A 24,730-nucleotide genomic window follows, 5' to 3' on the forward strand; every position below is an offset into this window, starting at 1 on the left:
AGCAAGTCAAATTGTCCCATAATGAAAAGTAACCGCATATCAGTCCCACTACAGACTTTCGCACCCTGTAACACAAAAATGAACCGTATTCTGATGATCTTTATATTTTCCTCGTAAAGATATCGCTTTTCAATACAAATTGTGAAAGTTTCATTAACATTTGAGCATGTTTCAATGACCTGGATTTTTTTGAATATTTGTATGGAAAACGAGTTTGGAAACTTCACAGCCCATTTTCTCAATGCCTACTTTTTACAGATGGGACTGACTTGCGATTCACGGCAGTATAGTCGACCCGACTGGCCCTGTCACCAGATATGCTAAGGCTGTGAACCGTTTCACCAGTTCGTTTAACTTTTAGTTAAAATTTGACAGCTCGATAGTTATTTCCCCTCCCTCCGGTTAGAAATAACCTTGCTCTGGAGCATGGTTAAACTTGACAGTTCGAAAGTTTTCTGCTCTCGTGAATTTTAGAATAACTAACCATCTGTCAACTTTGTTCTGAAATAACTACTCGACTGTCAAAGCTCAAATGGGTCGACCGCGAAGTTCAATTCAACCTGGGAGGGAGGCACCGATACTACACACGAAATTGGATACAATTGTTTTTCAAATTGCAAGATAACTCCAGTTTGCCAACGACAATCAAGGCAGGCTTAGTGAAAATCGCTAGTTTTCAATTGTTGTGTGCCTCCGATCTTTCTGGACAAACATTGAAAAAGAGCCACACTTTTCTATGCGTTTATTTTCAGTTTTAATGAAAACAATTAAAAAAGCCTCATTCCAATACGTTACATTCAATAAGAATTACCGGTGCTTTCGTGACGTTACTTTTGAATGTGCATGAATTGATTCTAATTCGATTTTTGCTACTTTTGATGAAATGCAAAAATATGCTTAAGGTGAAGGTTCAATGAGCACGTAAACATAATGTTGCCACCCACTCGAGCCACCCGCTAAAGCACCCTCTCAAGCCACCCAACAAAGCGGAGCACAATGTTATGTGCGTCGGCCAAAAATAAATCATCATGTTCCATGTATACCTCCACCCACAGAATGATGTAGGCAGTATCACTTGCACTCGTTTCATACAAAGGTATTATTGTCGATATGAATTTATCAACAACTTTATAAAAGCTCAAAATCACAATTTATTTCATTTGGTAGTGAAATCATGTTTTTTGACCAAAATTATGAGCATTTTTCACACCATGCGTGTGTTGTTTACTTTTTTTGGCAGTTTTCTCCTCTCTTCTCTTGCTTTTCAAGGACGTAGAATGTTGCCATCAGTATGCATTTGCATTCTACAGTCAATTGTACTGTATAATATCTAATATTCATTTTTGCTGCTAAATGGCGTCGTACATTGTTTTTTCTCACGCATAAAAATGTTTTGCAACACTTGAGACATTGTACACCTTTTGAGTGTTATGAAATTGTAAAATACGTGATTGTAGCAAGTGTATGAATATCCAAAAAAATTCAATTCCAAACATAAAAACTGGCATCACTTCCAATCAGTTAGAATTGCGCTCTCGTTTCATAAACAATGTTGGCTCAGTGAATTTGCGTTCCGGTGCTGCTTTTCGAGCACAAATTGATAAATTTAAGTGTTTGATTGCTCCCAGGAGTACGTTGCGTGAAAAGTTAAAGTGTTTCAAGTATCGCATCAAATTTTTGAATGGCTACGGTGAGTAGAAATACCATTTAAAGTGAGTTTAAGAACGGGCACCGAAAAGCCAGCAAACAATATCTCGGTGCGTGAAGAAGAAGTGATTCGGTAGTGCGTGGTATTTTACAACACAAATCACAGCAATTACTACGTGTTTGCATTTAAAAAGTGGTAATTTGTAAAAAACACATTATGGAATGCCTTCAGTTAAGAAACCACCCCTCTACAATAAGGTTAGTACCTTCAAATAATCATTTTTTTGTGATCGCTCTCCAAAACACTGTGAGAAGCGTGGGAGGAGGGAGCGGGAAGTGAAGGGGGAAGTAAGGTGCCATATTAGAGGCCATTTTGGTACTCATGGGGATATGTCCTTAAGCTAATTACGCGCTTTTATCATGTTTGTCCACTGTTTAAGATCCGGGCTCACAGTGACAGTTCGTGACAGCAAAATCTCGGCTCACTGTGACGTAGAGAAATTTTGTATTGGTTTCTCCCCCCCAGAATTCAACCATTTGAGAGGAAAATGACTATCGAAATTGTTAGATTTGCTTTACTAAGCTTAATTGAACTATAACTATGGTAAGTTAGATCAAAGTCCGTGACTGGTTTGAAAGTTTGAAAGATAGACAACTGTTTCTAGCTAGCACTCGAATGGTAATGATTTATTTCTCTTTTTCGTTTGACCAACAGACCTCTCGTTGGTCGCTTCTGATTGTTCTTGAAAACATCGCATTTCGTTTATATCAGAGTATGCGTAAGGCAAAATGGATACACTCAAAATGGAAACACATCATAAATGTCAAATTTCAACTAATAGTTAAACGAATTAGTGAAACGGTTCACAGCCGACAGGCAGATCGAAGCAGAGAGAATTTGAAGAAGAAGAACACGAAGAAGAGCATGACGATCAACGCAGTGGAACTATCAAGCACAGGAGCATTTATACTAGTGATCACTAATTTATACTAAAAAGTCTCACATGACCAAGACGTGTGTCCACCCACAAAATGTTATTGACTTTGCAGAGACAAATCGTGGCCATAGCTAATAAAAAAAGGTGACGAAAAGGCGTAGAGCCATTAACAAGCCCTTAGTCCCCTGAAGTAACACCATGAGGAAGTTCCGGTGGGACATCAAACTTGTAGCCTAAGCTAAGTAGAGGTGGCGCGATTCAGAGTTGTTTTCCCCTTTTTTATCTGTTACCACACTTGAGACGTGCAAACATACTTCGATTCTATTAAGGTACGGTGAGGACTTCCTTAGCCGTGTGGTTAGAGTCCGCGGCTACAAAGCAAAATCATGCTTTTCGATCTTTTCGTGATGGAAATTTCCTTGCCTTTCCTGGGCATACAGTATCATCCTAGAAATGCGAAAATGGCAACTTTGGCAAAAAAAGCTCTCAGTTAATAACTGCGGAAGTGCTCATAAGAACACTCAGCTAAGAAGCAGGCTCTGTCCCAGTGAGGACGTAGTGCCAAGAAGATGAAGAAGGTACGGAGCTGCCATATGGAAAAAAGGAATATGAAGTGGTAGCAACGCAGCGTATCACTTTCACAGCTTCCATCAACATTTTACGAAGTATCTTTGCCCGACTAGGAATGCCTGAAACGGTCGTCAGTGGCAATACTGGTACGCAATTCACTAATAGGAAGTTCCAGAAGTTCTGCAGCGACAGCGGCACCATTCAACCCACAGTCAAACGGACAGGCTGAAAGGCTCGTGGATACGATCAAGAGGGCGATGAAGATAATTCAGGAGGGAAGATCGGAGTTGACAAAGCGTTGGATGTTTTCTTGCTGACCTACCGCACAACACCTAATAGTCGTCTACTGGACGCGTGGGCATTGCAAGAGCTACGCCGGCTTTCTATACATCTATTTTGCCATTAAATTCAACAATGGCTCCATGACTGATGGGTCTTTGCCGTTGCCACCTGTGCCGTCTACGTATTTATAGGTGTCTATTTCCTTGTCTTCGTCAACGTCATCTGTATTAACATCTCCAGTGTTTGCATCAGCAGATAGCGAACCATCGGTATAACTTCAACGTCGGTCTTCCCGAGCTTGAAAATCGCCTGAGTAGTTAGACCCGTAACAAACGACAATGCGGATAACCCTTAGCTATTCCGCCGCCATGGCATGCCACTGGACTTGCGGGCGGCTGTGCTATTTGTCACCTTTTGATGTCGAAACAGCCTTTAATATAAAAAATCTGTTCAAAATAATGTTATATCAAACTATCATTCATGAGCTCCAAAGTTTCAGTTCGTTAATTAAATTAATGTCGTCCAACTTTATTAACAACTTCTGAATTTTAATGTTTCATTTTACCCATATTGCTGAGAAAAGGAAGTTGTCTGTTACGCTACATATTTATTGCTGTTTGCATTTGAGATGCAAATCTTGACTAAACGTCCTTCAAATGCGGTCACACAAAACAATCAATGGACACCTAGTAACGATTATATAAATCACCGCCGCATTTCTTGTGAAAAATCTTACCGCATTTGGTGTTCCCGCATTTGATATTTGCATTTCAAACGCACACAGCAATATCATTTAGCATTTCTGACTAAATACGATGGGACAGGGGGTGTAAAATTCAGCGAAAAAATGCTACGTCACTTATGGCCGGAATTAAGACGAGTGTTAAAAAGCTCACTGCTATTAATCGCCACTCCTTAACTATGCTATACTGCGCATTTTTAAAATTACCAAAATATATTGATTAGTAAAGAAAAATTCGCCTTGGGATTAGTAAAGAAAAATTCAGTTGGGGATTTTTTTGCCAAACGAAAGTTTAAATGTACCATTAAGCGGTATATACCATTATGCTTATTTGAACTTACTTGAATTCTGATCGTAATGACCATTTTGTTGGAGTTTAGCTGGTGATTCCGTATTGAGTTGCGATGCCGTAACAGACCGTGTTTGCAATGTGGATGCTTTGGATGTATTTGGCTGGATTTTTTGGTAAACGATAGAAAATAAACAATCAACAACAGAAATTCATCACAAAAAACGCTTACTTCATCAAGTAGTTGTCGTAACCGTTGTAGCTGCGCTTCTAATTGTCGGTTGTGATCCTCCAAAATTTGCATCCTCGCTTCTAGCCTTCCTTTGTGCTGTCTCAGTAGCTTAGCTTCAGCCATCATGTCCTGCAAAACGGTTACAATTTATAATATGCAAAATAATTTTCAACCAAATTGTCTCCTACATTTCCACCCGTTCCTGTTTGCCCCATTTGAGAATCATCTGGAGTGGTTATAGGCGTTTGCTTTGATTTTAGCCTTTCATATTCTGCTTGCAAAGAAGCATTTTCTTCTTCCAAGTCTTTAATCATGGCCTCAAGCTCCTCCCTTTGTTCAGCATCCATGGCTGCCATAACTTGTACTGGGGATTTAGGTCCACCATTATTAGGTAAAGATTGACAGTATTGCGCAATTAATTGATGTTCGTCATCACTATCGGGTGTAGAATTACTTCGAGTACCATATTCAACTTGAGCCAGTCGAGATGCATACATTTCAAGTCGAGAGTGCATATCGTTTTGTAATGTGTGAGTTCCATGCTGAGGACTAGGTGCAGGGCTTTCTAAAGCGTCTCCCTCTAATACGCTTTGAACTGGTAAATATCCAACTCGAGGATGTTTTTTGAAATATTTTCTGCTTTTGAATTTATTACGAAGAGCTCTCGTAAAATCTCGAACGTCTTCAGTCGATGTAGTCTGGAATTAATTAGTTTTATATTACCGAGATAAATAGAAATAATACAAAATTTTTTACCGTAGTACAATATTCATGCATAGGATGTGATAGTTTATGATTTTTTGCGTTACGACCCAAAAAGAAACATCTTTGACACATATCAAAATTGAAGCACTTCAAACATCTATATCGAAAACCAACAATTGGATATTCCTTGCATATATTGCACTTGGCTTGATGCTTGGCAGCTTCTGCTGCAACTAAACGATGTAAAACCGGAAGCCACACCAAACTTTGGGGTTCATGTTGCAACCAATTGAGAAAATGTTGCGCTTCGATTGCCGTCTCTATCAGTTCGCCGTTCTGATTTACACCAGCTCGTTCAAAACACGAACGAACCGATGGTTCAATGTTCGAACCGCCGAATGCTGCAACTTCCCCCAATTGTCGCGGCACTTGAATGCAGTCATGCAGCAACAATCCTAACTTTCGTTGATCAACCTTTTTCTCGAGATCCGCAATCAACCGGAATAAATAGCGATATTTCTCCTCCAAATGCCCCTTGCAGAGTAAAATTAGGCCAACCTGCAATTAGTACAACATACATACGTGAAATGGAACGAATATTTCAGCCTTCAGTAATTTTTGGCGTACCTTAAAACTAAGAACGCGTATCTGCCCGGTTCGTTGTGAGTCGTACACGTTGAGTATCCAGTTGATGGCTAAATCAAGCATCAGCGGCATATCGATTGGTTCGATTGTTACATATAGCGAGTGCAAGACTGTTGTCATATCCGGTATGTCTATTAACTTGTCGTTCTGAGCTCGTAGACCGTGACGATCGAATGATTCTATGGCAACGTTCATTGCTATCCGATCGAAAGCTGAATAAACAAAATAGGTTTCAAAGATCTCTCAAGAAAAAAAACAATACTATTTTACCTAGTCTTTTTTGAACAGTGCGTAGCTTTAAAGCCGTTCTGTATGCTGAGAAACGAACCTCGTTCAGATCAGCGAGGGATTTCATCAACTCGATCATTTCAGGATGATCCCAATGTGTATTTTCTCGCTCATGACTAGAACAATAAAAACAATTTTTTTGAGCAATGTAGACACATAATACAATATTTACACATACTTAATATAGTAAGGCACATTGGCTGGAGTTGTTGCTCGTTCCCATGGTGGTTTTACACTCATTGCTAAATTTGGAATTGGACCAATTGTTCCGCTGCTAACACCTTGCATCGACTTGTTACCATCAGCATCGGAGGCAGATGGCTGATTTGCTCCGCCTGCTACCAAAACCTTATGTCGCTCATCCATAGCAATATGGAGCAATTTCATCCTACAGAAAAAAAAAAACAATAGAAGATTATTAATACTATTTTTATTATCTAGATTTTCGTCGGACGTTAAAAAGGTAAAACATCCTGTGTATATTCATTTTTTAATCTCTTGTTAGTATAATTTCGAATACAGTCGGATTCCGTTTTTGGCATACTTCATTTCCATGGACAAATTCGGCGGACTTGATCTAACCTTTTTATGGATTATTTTTAATTAAATTTATAAAAACACCGTGAGTTCAAAAAGGTGTGAATTTCGAAAGAGTTGTCCACAAGATTTCAAAAAATTATTGGAATATCTAAAAAATCATCCACCCCCTAGAATTCGAAGGAAATTTATAGAGATTTTGGAATTATAGTCGACTCTCCATAACTCGATATTCAAGGGACCATCGACTCATAGAATTATCAAGTTAAAGAATATACCGGCACGAAAAATCATAACAATCGAAGGAACAAATTGCTGTGTTTCCAATACATATATGAGTCCTTCTGTAAGAAAACAATATTATTTTGTTGATAATATTTTACAAACTATTATATGAAAACTTTTCTCTGCAAAATCAAGTTATTTTCACTGACAATATTTTTTTTTATTTTCATGTTTTTCAACTTTTATTACAACTTGCAAGTATTTATTCAACTCCAAACAAAAATTAGACCAAGTTTCCTCAAATAAGAATGATTTTTAAATAGATATCGAGTTATGGAGAGAAATTTAACTCTCAAGTGACATCGACTAGTGGAGATATCGAGTTATAGATATATTGACTTATGGAGAGCACGATGTATGAAAATTTGAAGGGACCGAAAAATCCATCGAGTTAAGGTACCGTGGGGCAAGTGGGTAATGTAATTCGCATAGTTGAGTTTCTTCAAATTCTAGACACTTTAAGTTGAAACAAATGAGGTCGTGTATATTTTTAGCTTGACTCCCACCAAATATACGCAGCATGCTGAAATTGATTTTTATGAAAAATTAAAGAAAAAAATACAGAAAAAGTTTTTGAAAAATGTCTCCTTACTTTTCACTTGAACCAAAAGTGGGGCAAGTGAAAAGTTTATCGTTTTGAACAATGTATTCAAAAACAAACAGTTATATTCACGATTTCTATTAGCTTTAACATTTGTTAAGGCTTCCCAATGAACAATAACATAAGTAACATGTAAACAAAGAAAATGTTATTCTTTTCACTTGAATTTTCTTCTGTTCAGTTATGTTAGTCGGGGCCCAGATAGGCGTAGCGGTAAACGCGCAGCTATTCAGCAAGACCAAGCTGAGGGTCGTGGGTTCGAATCCCACCAGTCGAGGATCTTTTCGGGTTGGAAATTTTCTCGACTTCCCAGGGCATAGAGTATCTTCGTACCTGCCACACGATATATACGCATGCAAAAATGGTCATTGGCATAGTAAGCTCTCAGTTAATAACTGTGGAAGTGCTCATAAGAACACTAAGCAGAGAAGCAGGCTCTGTCCCAGTGGGAACGTAACGCCATAAAGAAGAAGAAGTTATGTTAGTTGAAATGATTCGACAACATTATAACTGCAACATTTCAATGTTAATTCTTACATTATAGGAAAGCAATTGAATTTCTGCTCTGTAGAATTTCCACCGCTCGTTATTTGTTTTCGAGAAAGTCTGATATGACGTCGGATAACTCTTCGGGAGAAATCAAACGGAATCCTTCAATAACGTATTTAGAATCTTTTTTATGTGGATAGACCTATACCCCATTTTTATGTTTTGAACTAGCTTTACATAGACATTCCACGAGATTTCCGTGTGTTCTCTAATATTACAACTTTTCAGTCAACGTATTCCTTTTAATTGGCTGCCCGAAGTAGACAGTTCCATGATTTCTAATAGCTTTTAACGCTTGAAGGTAATGTTTCTTGAATTATCAGCACGTTCTGTTTTTCTATGATAATTGCGAACCATGTTTACTTATGGCTACTTAAAGAGAAAACACAAATTTAATCTCTAATGAGAAACTTTTAACTTGCCCCACCTGATAAGAAAATTGACGGTGTTTAAATTTAGCTATTTTTAGGTCTACGTCGAATTAATTCTAAAACTTTTTTTTATTGCAGTTTAAAAGTGTCACAGAGGACAACTAAGAAGTGGTACAAGAAATTATTTTCCGCAACTTTTTTCCACTGAAAATATTAAAATAAGATTGTACGCCGCCAACTTGTTACGGAGTAACAGTTGACAGGTTAACAATTTTTCGCTCTATTATGCAATAATGGCTGAAAAATTTCAGAAATCTCTTACCTATCGTAATGTTCTCAAGGTTTATGCATGAGTTTAAAACGTCAATTCACATATTCAGTAAAATATATCAATTGTTTTCACTTACCCATTTACCCACTTGCCCCGCGGTACCTTATGCTGAAATTGATTTTTATGTAAATTTAAAGAAAAAAAATATATAAAAAGTTTTTGAAAAATGTATCATCGTCTTGAACAATAAATTCAAAAGCTAACAGTTATATTTACAATTTCTATTACCTTTAACATTTGTTAAGGCGTTCCAATGAACAATAACATAAGTAACATGTGAACAAAGATGTTTGTATTATTGTTACTTGAATTTTCTTCTGTTCAGTTTTGTTTGATGAGATGATTCGACAACATTATAACTGTAACATTTCGAAAGTTAGTTCTTACATCATGGGACAGCAATTGCATTTCTGCTCTGTAGTATTTCTACCGCTCGTTATTTGTTTTTAAGAAAGTCAGATATGACGTCGGATAACTCTTCAATAAAGTATTTAAAATCTTTTTTATGTGGATAGACCTATACCTCATTTTTTTGAACTAGCTTTACATAGAAATTCCACGAGATTTCCGTGCGTTCTCTTATATGAAACTTATCATTCAACGTCTTCCTTATAATGGGCTTTCCGAAGTAGACATATTAATATCGTAATGAAGTTCCATGATTTGGCCATGATAATAGCTTTTAACGCGTTGAGTATAGTGTTTCATGAATTATCAGCACGTTCTGTTGTTCTATGATTATTGCAAACCTTGTTTACTTTCAGCTACCTTAAGAGAAAATACAAATTCAATATCTAATGAGAAACTTTTCACTTGCCCACGTGATTAGAAAATTGACGGTGTTTCAATTTAGTTATTTTTAGGTCTACGTCGAATTAATTCTAAAACTTTTTTTATTGTAGTTTGAAACTGTCAACTTAAAAGTGGTACAGAAAATTATTTTCCGTAACTTTTTTCCACTGAAAATATTAAAATAAGATTGCACGCCGCCAACTTGTTACGGAGTGATAGTTGACAGGTTAACAATCTTTCGCTCTAATGGCTGAAAAGTTTCAGAAATATCTTACTTATTGTAATGTACTGAATGGCCTCAATGGTTTATGCATGAGTTTTAAACGTTAATTCACATATTCAGTAAAATATATCAATTATTTTCACTTACCCCATTTACCCACTTGCCCCGCGGTACCTTAGAGAGTTATAGAATATCGAGTTGTGGAGAGTCGACTGTACATAAACAAATTTCAGTTCCGTGTATCGAAACCTAGACTATATTTCAACAAAATCCTAACTTTAACTATATTTCCAAAAAAGGGCAAAATTCAATATCCAACCTTCTACACACTTACATTTTTTTCACGAGCTCGGCTGTGCGAATATCGGTTTTTTTTTAATTTTAACCGAGATTCGGCTAACAAATTGACCGGTTGGGGATAAGAAAAGATCGATTCGGGATAAGAAGAATATTAATAGAGATACTCACCGTGTATTCAAATCTTCTAATTTGGCAAGACATTGATTGGGTACCAGTACATGGTTTGCTGTGAAGAAACTCTGCTGTTCATTGCAATCATCTAGCAATGCTCCTGCAGTAGTCATTTTGTCTTTCAGGCGTTGAAGATGTTGCATCTGTTCTGCTGCATCAGTGGCTGAACTGGGCGAAGTCCATGATTTAATCAAAGTTTCAGCCGATGCAACTCGAGAACCGAGGTCTTCCAAAACCTTTTGGAACTGGCGCATTTTCTGAAAATCAAAAGGAAAACAAACAAATGTAAAGTCAAAACAATTGTAGCCATGAGTTTAGCTTTTTATCATACACCAATATGATAAGCAGACAAACCTCTTCAGTTCGTAATACACCAACAACTTGTAATAACATTTGCTCTGCCTCATTATTGGGTTGAGAGATACTAGCATCGATGTCATCAATTAGTGTCACGTCTCCTTTGATATATTCAATATCAGTATCAGACTCAGAATACAAATGATCGAGTTCATCGTACAAGTCGTTATTGATAGTACAATTTGAGTATGACTGACAACTCGGTTGAAGATATTCCTGAAAACTATTTTTATCCTCTGAGCCTAAATCAGAACTGCATAAGGATTCTTTATGTCCATTCACTGTTTCTAGTGTTTTTTCGGCTGGTGAAACAAGCTGCATAGCTCTTCGCTTTGTTGCTCACACTGATATTATTTCACGTATCTGGATCACAAGAAGCTCAATATTTAGACATTCTAGTAAACATTTGTACAAGCGTAATGTTTATCAACTCATAATTGCCAGCTAGTATGTGCGTTACACAAACGGAAATTTACCTGAATTGCAAAACGACACTTGGCATTAATGCTAAGTAGTCCGTCATTTGTTTTTGTAGCCACGATTACTTTGCAGCACACAATTCCAAAATAACAAAAATCAACTCTCGAATTCAATATTGATTTGGAATATTATCATTATATGCGTTTGTATACAGAAAATATCTTGAAGCTATGTTAGTACAAAACCAAATCATTTTTATTGCGAGATGAATTACTAAAAATCAAAACATATCAATAAACTGTACAAATGTCAACGACGGCTTTCTTCGTTGGAATAGGTAGGTATATATAAAACTAACAGCTTCTGATAGTATCATTAAAAAAAAATTGCGACACATTACATACTAAAACAGACGGAGGTTCGATGAATCAGCCAAGATTTGCATCCTTACCACCTTTTCTAATATATATTGCACATTTTTTGAATAAAGTAAACAAAATGCATTGCATTATAACATCCCAGCTTTTAGACGAAGAGAACTTCGATACACATGTCGTCTACTGAATATCCACTTACATACATGGTTTATACTGGACAAATCACTCCCACGTTAGCATCAAAACAGCCATGTGGAGGATTCATAATAGGATGATTTGTTGTATTTTCGGTAGCTTTTTGTTCTTCCAATACTTTTAGCAAATAACGCGCATCTTATTTCCGAACTTCAGAAGATTTGTTCGACAAAAAACCCTCAAGACAAAGAGAACAAAAATGTCGAAAAAATGTAAGCTTTCTTTGCACTGTATAAAATCTCAACTCTCAAAATATAAGTTGTCCTTGATCATGGATATCACAATGGTTTACTTTGATTATGATTGCAGTATGCAACATTCTATGGAATGTATTAATTGAATTAAATTAAACCTGAATTTTTTTATGGTACAGCCAAAGGTTATCATTATCGCCATAGAGAGTTCTGTTTACTTTGAAAACACGCTTCCATTTCAGTTGAAAAAATAACATGCTTCTCAAATTTCAGCTTTCATTTCACTTTGTACATGGCATTTGTAATCTAACATAGGTAAAACATCTTTACAATCACTTAGTTTGTTCATCATCTACGAACATGAATTTGACTTTAACACCAATGCATTGCAGTATATAACAGCATTGCATATTGATTCAAATTAATCTGATGATGCGAGCATTCCTTCAAAATAGCTGATTTCTTTCTGGAGACAGAATAAGTAATTTACTTGGCTGACACAGACAAATATTTTGCCGGTTCTGCACGATCTAAAACGCACTCGCTCACAAGCAACCACGCGTCGACCAAAGAGTGACGTATTACCGCGACAATATTCAAATATGAACTAAACATAGTGTGGCTTAGGCTGGCAGACAAGTTGTGTTTCTTTACTTCCACCAGTTTTTTACTGAGCAATGCAAAACATTGAAGTTCCTCTCGAGGCAGGCGTGGAGTCGGATTTATTTTGTTTGAATTTATTCTCACTCTCTTGTTTGCTCACGTCAGGCACTAAAACCCTGATGGTGGACCAAGTTTGGATTTAGTGTCAGTATTCATTGCACGGCTCTTCTTTTCGACACAATATGATTTCTTATACAGTGACACTAAAAATAATCGTTACACGCAGTGACACCAAAGAAATACTAATGTAATTTTGAATTTATCAAATACGGGTTCAATTTTTTTTATGATTGGCGTTACGTTCCATCTGGGACAGAGCTTGCTTCTCAGCTTTAAAGTACTACAGTTAATTAAAAGTTTTATTAGTTAATTGATAATTGACATTGCCAGCTATGAGCCACATAACACAGCTGAAAATGGTGCGTTTTGTTAGCAAAACGCGTAAATGAAAAAAGTTTCCTACTTTTACATCATAATGATAGCCCAGTTATGTTATTATAGAGTAGTCTAATATTCGGCCGTGCGCTTTTATGCAAATTTTAAGCTATATATGTTTAAGAAACCCCCCCTTTGACGAAAAGAACAAAGTTGCCAAAAATACATTTGGTTACCCCAGTGGTTTTCAACAATTGCCTGTTCGAGAAATTTCGATTTATTGAATTTACAGTCACCCCAAAGTTATGGATAGCACACAGATATGGATCAAAGTTGGATTAAAACGCAAATATCTCATCAAATAGAGACGCAATTATGCAGTACGCATTTTACCTACGTGTACCATAAATCTATGCTGCATCGTTACCAATTGTAATATTCTTAAGCATATTTTTTTCCGTCTGTAGGAAATAAATTGTAAACCAGAAGCGTTGATTCATAACTGTGGAGCATTGTAAACCATACCACAGTTATGAATCAAAGATAAGACGATTCCGAAACAAACGCCGAAACGTATGCTTTCACTAGTACTTCGCAAATAAATTGCTGTTATAGTGTTTTGATTCATAATATGAGTCGATTTGATCCATAATACGGATCCTCCTCTCCCATTGATCCACATCTATGGGGTGGACATTGTTTGAAATTTCTATCGAAATCGAAACTTTTAGGTAAATAACCGCGAGTTTTGAGGTGTATTCTCAAAAACAGCTTTGCTTTGCTGATGACATGGATATAATCTGAAGAACATTTGAAACGGTGACAGAAATGTACACCCGCCTGAAACGCGAAGCAACACGAGTCGGATTGGTGGTGAATGCGTTAAAAACAAAATACATGCTGGTGGGCGGAACCGAACGCGACATGGCTCGCCTAGGAACCAGCGTTACAATTGACAGGGATACCGTGAAGGTGGGAGATGAATTCATGTACCTCGGATCCTTGCTGACGGCGGACAACAATGTTAGCCATTAAATACGGAGACGCATCATCTGTGGAAGTCGTGTCTACTATGGGCTCCACAAGAAGCTGCGGTCAAAAAAGACTCGCTCCCGCACCTAATGTACCATGTTCAAAACGCTGATTAGACCGGTGGTCCTTTACGGGTATGAAACGTGAACGATGCTCGAGGAGGACCTGCAAGCACTCGGAGTTTTCGAACGTCGGGTGCTTAGGACGATCTTTGGAGGTGTGCAGGAGAACGGTGTGTGGCGGTAAGGATGAACCATGAGCTCGCTGTACTCTACGGCGAACCTAGCATCTTAAAGGTAGCAAAAGCTAGAAGAATGCGTTGGGCGCGGCTTGTTGTAAGAATGCCGGACAACAGCCCTGCAAAAACGGTATTCGCTTCCGATCCTGCTGGTATAAGAAAGTGAGGAGCACAGCGGACACGGTAGGTTGACCAGGAGCTGCAAGATCTTGGCAGTGTGGGCCGCAGCCGAGGATGAAGGGATGCAGCTGCGAACCGAGTTGTATGGCGTGGAATTGTTGATGCGGTTTTATTATAACAACAATGTAATACCAATAAATGAATGAATGAATTTCTCTATATTTCATATCATTTTTTGGAATTCCAATGCGCCATGGAATACCGCTCCCATGACATATGCGAACACATAACAAACTACACTGTATTCACAATAATATCATTGAAGCGTGCGATACATAAGATTGAGAGTGTTTTAATTATTATATTTTCTAATTTTGCAATTAATTAGAGTTCCATTCCATTTCAATAAATGCCAATTATTACCAAACTTCCATTTACCTTCAATATTGTTTCGAAAAATTTTAGCTTTCGAACAAAAATTTCAAAATTAAAAAGACAAAGTATTCAGCGAAAATTTATTGATATAAAAGCGTAGCCAGGATTTTCGTCAGTGAGTAATTTTTGTTGCGACATCTTGTCGAATCCAAGAAAATATGAATCCATTTTTTACTAGTTTCTCTATGATTTTTTAAAGTGAAGATGAAACGAAGCCAAAACTCAAATTTTTAAGAGCACAAATCTGGAGAACTGAACATCCGTTTGTGCTGAAAACTTGATCGATTGGTTACCACCAGCTTGACCAATCGATCAAGTTTCCAGCTTAAACGGCTTCGGTTATCCAGATTTGTGTTCTTGAAAATTTATGGTTTGGCTTCAATTCATCTTCATCCTTAACCCGTATAGGCCTGAGTGAAAGCAAAAATACTTAACAGCTCAGCGAATACTTACCGGATTCAAATATTTTTTGTCAATATACTGGTAAACATATCTAGTTTCTAGTGGCCAGAGGAATTCTGGAATATTCATATGGCTAGGTCGGGCAAAAAGGGCTGTTTTTTGGGACATGTCAAATTATCTTTATTTATTTTCAATGACAATAATTCAAATTTGTATAAATCATTAAGATCTGATATTCACCATTAAACATGAAGTACCATTCAGAATGTACCGGAGGTGGCCACTCGGACTGAATGCTATGAAGAGTGAGTAAACTGTGGAAATACGAGACAGTGAGTCAAAAAGGTTGGCTCAGGGACGAAAAAAATCATGCTCACTATACTCAATTCACTGAATTTATGTCACCATCAAAGTAACCGCACCACCAGCAATATGATTATACCAATGAAGATGGCACAAAAGTAGATGGGCAAAACAAACAACGATGCCCGTACGTCGCTGGTGTTTTTGATTATCAGAAGCAGAAGAGTGTCAGTTTTAGCAAATTGATTATCAATGAGGTTCAAATTAATCAAAAAAAAAAAAAATGCTGCTATACGGGTAATGAAGCATCCGATGCACGGAATGGATTATATTGACGCGTCTTTAGTGTGTCTCGTGCAAAAATTACAACTTCCCGAAGCGGAATGTAAAAAAGTCAAGCTGATTAGAATGAATATCATTTTTTGTTTTCGATTATCAAAAAGCGGTTGAGTAGCAGCAGGCTAAAAGGAAAATGATAATCTTGGGCAAGCGCTTTGCCAATCTTTGTTTTGTTGTGAAGGTGAGGATAAAAACAAATAAAAATCAACGAAGATTCTACCCAGCAAATATCAATGTAGGCGAGGGTAGATTGAGTATTTTCGTCCCTGGGTTGGCTCACCATCCATGATTTTTTGACTACTGAGTTGCGTGATTGACAACTCACGCATGAACAATCTCAGCGTGAGTTATGAGAAATTGAGTTTTTCACAGTCTAGTGGGTGAGATTGGGTCAAAACGGAAAAATATAATTTACGAAATATTACAGCTAATAATGCTGATATTACTAAAATTTATAACTCATATGTTAGAGGACATATTATTACACGTAGTTAATCACAATATTCATTTTTATAAATAGTGGTTTTTGTTTAATGTATTAACAAACTTTTATGTTGATACTAGAGAAAATTTACAGCATTAAATTTCTCCTGTGCAAAGTATCACGCTTGTATTTTAACCTCTATTGTTCCATTAGTAGAAGGTTGAAAGTCTTTTCAATACAATTCACTCGTTTTATCCGGATTCTATTCTATTCGATTTTTCCACAAAAAAAATCATTTTTTCGGTATCTATATAAGTCTATATTTTTGTCGTTTTACGGTGCCGTGTGTACTCTTTCATCATTAAGATGCGTTTATTTTTACTAAATACAGTATCGCTGAACCATTAAACAAGTTTACTTGGGGATTCCGTGCATTGAATTACAATGCAACACATTTTGACAACTTCTAAACCCATCAACTGTTTTCCGTGCCCAGCAACATCGTAAAATTTTATCATATGGATTTTTTCGCATATTTAATGATTTGTTAGTATTTTCATATCATAGAAACATCTCACGAAAGTACAAATGAGTTGAATCGCTTAAATACCGTGATTAAGACGTCAACAATCTTTTCATAGTAGAATATCACACTGAAATTTAACTGTTTCCTAAGGTTTAAAATAATCACTGTTTCAGTACATCTTTAGGGAAACTGAATAGGCTTTAGGGCAATGGGGATAAGATTTTAAAGACAATTTGTATTGCGGGGAAATTTAAAAATTTGGATAGGCTCGCGGAAATAACGCGCAGTGGGCTATCTCCGCACAGAACAAAAATCACATAGTGTGCGTTGAAGGCTGATTGAAAAAAAAAAACATCAATCAATCACTTCTATTTACACCATCGGTTTACCTATTATGTCCTAGGATAAAACTTGAAAATTGAGCTTAATTCCAATGCTCTTAGACACCTATCCCTCCATGGGGATGCTAATTGGAATCGCGAATATGAAGACAGTGTATAGGATAGATAAGGGACATCGATTTCATGAAGGCATCATGTTAAGCGTTCCTGTTAAAGTGCGTAAAACACAAATACCGAACCAAATTGTGGCTCACATTTTTACTCATAGAACAAATAGGTTCAAATCCAATTTCCATCTTGGTTTCCATCGTTGTTCGATTGTGTATTCAATTAAAAACTTTAAAGACTAGCGTAGGCAAATTTATACTAGCAAAACTGCACCCCACAGCGGAGTTCTCAGAACTTAGATGTTCGTGATAAATTCAATATATTTTTGTTTGGCGATTAGACGTGTACTTGCAATAATGCTTCATGGGTTCATACTTCATATCATACAAAATTTTGTGATTTAATCACTGTCGTAGAGGTGATCTTTAAATTTGTTTCTGATTATCACGCCAATCAAAACAATCACACGAGCACCAACGACGAGCAAGGCTGACTTTGATGTTTAGCCTGGAAAATTTAGCAGCCTGAGGGTTTCAATTTTCCAGGAATCAAAATTTTTCTTGCAACGCGTAATAGGAAAAAAAAAAGAAAATTCATGTGAACTTGACGATAAATGCTAAGTTTACATATTTTTTCTCAATGCTTTTCAATTTTTGGTATAATCGTTCTTATCATACTTGTGAAACATCTTAGATGTCTTTTCGTCTTGTTTGCATCGTATTTCATAAATATTTTTCAGCTGTGAATGGTTTTGCAATCATACTCTCAATAACAAGTTATTTCAATTACAGTGACCCAATGTCAACCCCTCTATGGGGTGAGATTGGATCATTTTTCATTTACTTGTAGCGCCGTAGTGAATAAATATTTTTCTTTAATTTTTTGGACAGTTGTTAATGTGCCATCGAAGTACATACATGCCAAATTTGAAGTTTGTTGGAGTTAAATTGCGATAGTTATTCGATAAATAATTCGTACATATCCTTTTTTTACCCTTTCTCACCCCCAACGACGGTATTTAAGGTAAATTGAAAACAAATAATGCATATCTATTATAGTAAAATACATGTTATCGGTTTGAGCGTTTATTCAGTTATGATTCGTTATCAGTCTAATGTCAGGTATTGTCTTAGTCATGGCCTACTTTAGATTGGGAGTATTTTAGTGTAATGTTATTACTAAATATCTGAATACTACATCTATCTATCTAAATAAAAATGGAATGGTGTTTGTATGTCACGAAATAGCTTACGAACGGGTCAATGGATTTTCACAATTTTTTCACTGTTGCGTTCGTCAAGGGCTCCGACGTGTTCGTGCGTAGAAAAAATAAAGAAAAATCTCCAGAATAGTCGAAAAAACGGGAGAATACTTATTTGTCATTTTGTATGGGAGAATATATGTCATTTTTCTTCAGCCTTCTTGATGGCAAGACAAAGTTTGTCGAGACCACTAGTACAGGTCGGACTCGATTATCCGGAGTATCGATTTTTTTTTCACTCCGGATAATCGAATCACTAAGAAAAAAAAAAATTATCTTTGATAAAAAAAAACTTAAATATTATCTTTTTTCGTTATTTTATTTATATGATGCGGTGGTGTAGCCAGATTTTTTTTCTAGGAACAGTAGGGGTCTCTACAAGAAAAACAAATGTTTTGACCAGCATACACAAAAAACCACTTTTTCTTCTTAAATACGTTCTAAACTGCAACACCATTTATATTGCATATTGCAATACCAAATTATCTCAGATTTATGCATAAAAATTGATAAACAAGAACATCAAAAAATAAATTCCGGATAATCGAGTCTAAAATTCCGGATAATCGAATCCCGGATAATCGAGTCCCCGGATAATCGAGTCTCCGGATAATCGAGTCCGACCTGTATTAAATATATTAAAGGTTGAAATCAAAAATGATTTGTACACTGTAAAAATTGAAAAACCGAGATTTTACTCTGAAATTTCGTAAAGAGTTTTCGTTAATTAATAATAATAAAACATGTTGATATTTCCCAATAACTTATACGTGGACATTATTTCCATTTAACTGTTTTTTTCGATCGTCATACAACCCGGTTAAATTTTACCGAACCCGGAAATTACATCTTAGCGTATTTTTTTATAAATTTAGCCGTAATTTGAATAGAGTATACTAGAAAATATGAACCTGAGTCTACTTAAGTATCTACCTTAGGGCCGCATTTAGCTAAAAGGAGGGTTAGGACAAAATCATGTGTGTGATCGATTGAACAATACCAGTTTAAGGGAAAATAACCTACAACACTATATTTTGTGAAGGCCCCTGAAATTGTGGGGCCCTAGGCCATGGTCCTCCCGGGCCCCTATAAGTGATAATCGAGACATGTATCGCCCATCGAGGTCTCCTGTAGTTGACTTATTTTTGTATTGTTTACTTTCATTTTTAGGTCTTACGAACTGACAGTTTCATAGCAGCAAAAATCGACATATTGTGTATGTTTTACGGTCCCTATGAGCACGGGGCCCGGTGCGGACCGCACCCCCTAGCTACGCTACTGTGAAAAACATACATGAAAATAAAATGTGGCACTGCTTAATTGGTATTTTTGCGACCTTATCAAATTTGTTTGTCGATAATTGAGCTTTGCAAATCTTGGCTTAACTTAATCGAGATGCAACGCACTAGCTAGTGGATTTTATTACTAAGAAGCCATTTTTGCCATAAATACCGGCAACCGGCAAATTAATGTTGTAACATGCATTTTTGATTCAATTACAATTAATCGTGTTAGAAAAATGAACTACAAACACGCGAAAAATGAACGGACACTTTATATAAACCAGAAAAGCAAGTTGATTTCAACAATTGAAAAGAAAAGTTTTTATAAAAAAAGCCAAATATTGTGAAATATAGAATACAAATTACAAATACAATACAAAATGGCCATCAGTATGTCCATCACCCACATTTTATTGCGACACTCTGTAATTTTTCACTGCATCGCTATGTGCTTGCTGATCCAGGCAAATGCGTTTTCATCATGGTTGCTATAATTCGAGACTTAAATTTATACACAGTGAACCACATGCGGTATGAGTCATGTATATGTGCGCTGATGAAGGCGCAAACAAGCACAATCAGCCATTTATGCATCCCGACTTGAATGAATTGCTGCTGTTTTTAGTCGTTACGTGTCTTCTGGTACTTGGTCTGTTTTTTTGCTCATTGTGATTTTTATCTTGTGTGATGTTGTGATTCGGAAATTGAAAAAAAATGATGTTGATATTCACAAGTTCTTTCTAATTAGTTGATTGGATAAAGGATAGACTCATAAATTTTCGCCATAGTACCAATATCCACCACGTCGTTTCACGATTCAATTAGGCATAAATCTATTAAAATCCATTGAATTAATTCGCAATGATGTGAACATGATCAAAATTTTCAAATTTAGATTAGCAATTGATATAGGGAAAGATTGATCACATAACTATCTACATACATATCAAAATCAGAGCGTTAATGATTAATCATAAATTTAATCATGATTAAGGTTAATCAAAAATGTTAATCATTAATCACTAAAAATAAGAGTTAATCATTAATCACTAATCATAATCATTGCAAATTTATATTTTAATCAATTATCATTATGCTAATCATAAAGATCGCTAATTTTATTCAGTAATCATAATCTTAATCACAGGTCAAACATATAATAAATCAACAATCAATCATTTAACTAACTAAAATCAACTAATTTTAGATCATTGCTTCCTAATGTATAAATAAATTTTGCATTTCTTATACCATGTGACAAACACAGTGATAGTTTATGTCCAAGGAAGTTCCAAATCCAACCAAGTATAGCATGGCTTTGCTTTATATCCGCGACTGTTACCATACACACTTAAATTATTTTACGGATTCCTGTGAAATCTCAACAGCTGAACAAATCGGTGAAACAAATTAACGGAGAACGGTAATTTTTTACAGTATTCAGTCTCAAACTTTTTTATATCAAAAGATAGCACAACAAAATGTTCTACAATATTGAAGATTATAGAAAATATGGAAACTTTGTAGAACATCATATCTGATAGTTTTAGAGATATAGTGCATTTTAAAACTTTATGGTCAAAAATCGTTTTTTTTTTTCAAAACTCACGAAAATATCAATTTTCCAGGCATACTATGAGGAGTTTTGATATGAGCAAAATACTCATTTTCTATGAAGACGTCACACCTCTAAAATTTGATATGAATTTAATATGAAAAGATATAAGTGTTTTTGTTGTTTTTTCACCCACTTTTCCAAGCGTAACTTTTCAAAATGGCGCAAGTGAAATCAAAAATATATCTTAAAGTGTGTTTTAAGAAATTTTGGTGATAGTATTTTTTTTATTTTCTCTAATAAATGTGTTTTGAATTATCCCTTAATTTTACTTAGAAACAGATTTTTTCAACTTCTTGAAATTCTTCTTCAATCGAACATTCGAACATTTTGTAATACTTTTATAAATATTGCATCATTCTTAGCATGAACAAGAAGTTTGTAGATGTTTATCATACCAATTTTTTATTCATATCGTTAATAATTACAGAAACACACCTTCTTTGCCTTAAAATACCGTCAATGGAAGTAAATCTCGACGAATTTCATTGAGATATTTAAATGAAGTCCTGCCAATATAAGCTGAAGCTTCCACTAGATCGTACAATGCAAATGCAATTGCATTCCCTTTTTTAAGTTTGTATAAGTGTTTTTGAACTAGACAATACTTAACTACGTCAATTATATGCACTCGGCCTCCGTATGAATAGAACATTGGAAAATAAACCTTTGATCAAAATCTTAAAAATATTAAAACTACTTTTTTTTCGATATCTTTTCACGTTTATATATTACCTTTACTAAGCCCTCATTTAAGGTGATTATAGAAGGAAGCCACACCTCAAATTTTCAACAGCACAAGACTTGAGTGCCAAACAGCGCTCCACGTTGAAAATTTATCCCATTGGTCACCATCAGCAAGCACTGTTTTCAGATTCTCCAGTCTTGTGCACTTGAAAATTCGAAGTTTGGCTTCGTTCACCATAAGCGGGGTACATATATTTATGTTTAGTAGCTTTGAACTCATTTTTAATAAGTAGATAAGAAACCGAATTTAGTACAATACCATTTAATTCCACTAGAGTTTGTAAACTTTGACAGATACGCATATTTCGACCTCTAAAACTAGACATGACTGTAAGGCCGTCTCCAGGGTCGTGTACTAGACTCGACTAGTCGAATTAAATGGTATAGTGTGTACTAAATTCGGTTTTTTATCTACTTATAGGTATTCCCCTAAGCTCGAAGTTTTATTATCATTTCAATATTAACTTCGAATATGACCGTTACAAGCAAATAATGATAGATTTTGACTATTTTTGAGCTTATATGATTAAAAAGTGCAATAAAATTTTCAAAACTCACATTTTATTTTCTTTACAAATAAATAATTTATAAAACGTGACATCATAAGTGTGGTTGAAGTGCAGGTTTGCGAATTTAAATGCGGGATATTGTCGTTTAGTGGATACACTGTATTTATCCAACATTAAAAGAAGCAGTTTTATTTATGATCCCACTCAGTAGCGCAACCAGGATTTGGTTCTAAGGGGGGGTTTTGTAAACTTTAAAGTTTATTTTTGAAAACGTAGTTATGTTTAAAAATTAGTCGAGAAATTCATGTATATTACACCTTTTTAACACATATATCAAAAATAGATTGAACAATATAACAATATATTTGCATGATACGATTCAATCGCTCTTCATCTGTGTTACTGCTTAAATATGTTTTCAAGTTTTTCTACAATGACCGCAGCAATTTACAATAGAAATCATTGCCACGATTCTTGCAGTAGGTCAGAAGTAAATCAGCATTGGAGAACTTGACTTGTAAATCCAAAAAATTGAGTTGAGGGTCAGAAAGGTGTTTTGCTTTCATTGTGAAGATTTTATGAACAAAAATGTGTAATATTTCAAAATTTTCAATGCGACCAACTTTGTTTTAGGATGACTCTGTAACCAGACAGAACAACTACTATAGTGGGACGCTTATTCGTCCTATCTAAATGGGACAAGTCGGAATCACATTTTACCAACAATTTCACTAACAAAGACTCAATTTTCATGATCCATTTTCCTAAAAATTCAATGTAATTCATTATCAACACCTGCAAAATATCGAAAATGTTAGAACGCTCTATAAGGCAGAGATGCTTCCACCAGATGCTTAATGCATTCTGAGATTTTCAATCTATAAAAACCGAAGAATAGCTTCTTCGGGAATTCATATGCTCTGAAAGTCGTAAAATTTGACAAAGGGTTTTCGATGCTTTGGGAACTGCGTCAATTTTCTGTTAAAAAGATCCCCATATATCTGAATGTTTAACAAACTGCTCACATAAAGCCCTTAGTTTGTTTTCCATAAAAGGCAACAAATTTTCATTAATTTCGCATGTAATTTTGAAATTCTACAGGGGTCAACAAATAAAAAGAAAACACTTTAGGAGAATATAACTGTGAAAACCATTGAATTTCACAATTTTAATTCAAACCAAACTCAATTACTACTTCGTTGTTCTTAGTTGTACGATGTATAGTGTTGAATTTCAAAAATATATTTGGTAATTATTATATTTTTTTCTGGCTCTGGGGGGGGATTTAACCCCCAAAACCCCCCCCCTTGGTTGCGCCACTGATCCCACTCATATGTTTTTGAGAATGGGAGAGGATTAAAATAGCAATGTATTTTCTAATATATACAATTTTTACACCATTCAGACAAAAAAAGTTTAAGGCGATGTTGGTTGAAATCACGATGGTTTAACTAGAATATTTTTTAACTTGAAATTTATAGGCAGCGGCACGCACTTCCCCGTCGTACGGTGGGCGGTCACACAATTTCCAGGGTGTAGAAAAGTGTGATAAAATTACACTTCCGCATCAGATCATTACGATTCATTCGCTGCACTTGTTCCTTGAATTACAAGGAATTAGTGCATCGAATACACCATAAGGATTAGATGACACATACGGTATGGGACGATTCAAATATAACGTAGTTCTCTGCCAAAATTTCAAGCCGATTGCTCATAGGGAAACAAAGTAACAGCATGCCAAAGTTGAGCATTTTGTATGAAAATCGGCTTTCACTACTATTATTCTGAACACAACTATACATCGTATTTATTCTTTATTATATGCTTAAAAAAAACCATTGTCTAAATGAGGGGCCCAAATGCAAAGGGGTGTAAGTGATATTTTGATCGGTTTTGAGATGAGTATACTGTACAAGGAAATAGTACCAGGCTTTAACGAGTTTTTTTTCGTTTTGCTAAAAAGAT

The 24,730-nt window shown here is 35.7% G+C and overlaps 1 protein-coding gene across 1 annotated transcript in view; it reads right to left on the reverse strand.

The window, feature by feature from the left end:
• Window positions 1–24,730, reverse strand: part of LOC5568213 (dystrophin, isoforms A/C/F/G/H) — a 352,533-nt gene that overhangs the window by 9,255 nt on the left and 318,548 nt on the right. The window contains 8 exon segments of the mRNA XM_021850748.1: window positions 4,521–4,632; window positions 4,701–4,829; window positions 4,889–5,398; window positions 5,457–5,963; window positions 6,033–6,262; window positions 6,321–6,454; window positions 6,517–6,726; window positions 10,496–10,755. Coding sequence (XP_021706440.1) covers window positions 4,521–4,632; window positions 4,701–4,829; window positions 4,889–5,398; window positions 5,457–5,963; window positions 6,033–6,262; window positions 6,321–6,454; window positions 6,517–6,726; window positions 10,496–10,755 — 2,092 coding nt within the window.

This window comes from Aedes aegypti, chromosome 3 (assembly GCF_002204515.2).
Source record: "Aedes aegypti strain LVP_AGWG chromosome 3, AaegL5.0 Primary Assembly, whole genome shotgun sequence".
NCBI classification, from domain to species: Eukaryota; Metazoa; Arthropoda; class Insecta; order Diptera; family Culicidae; genus Aedes; species Aedes aegypti.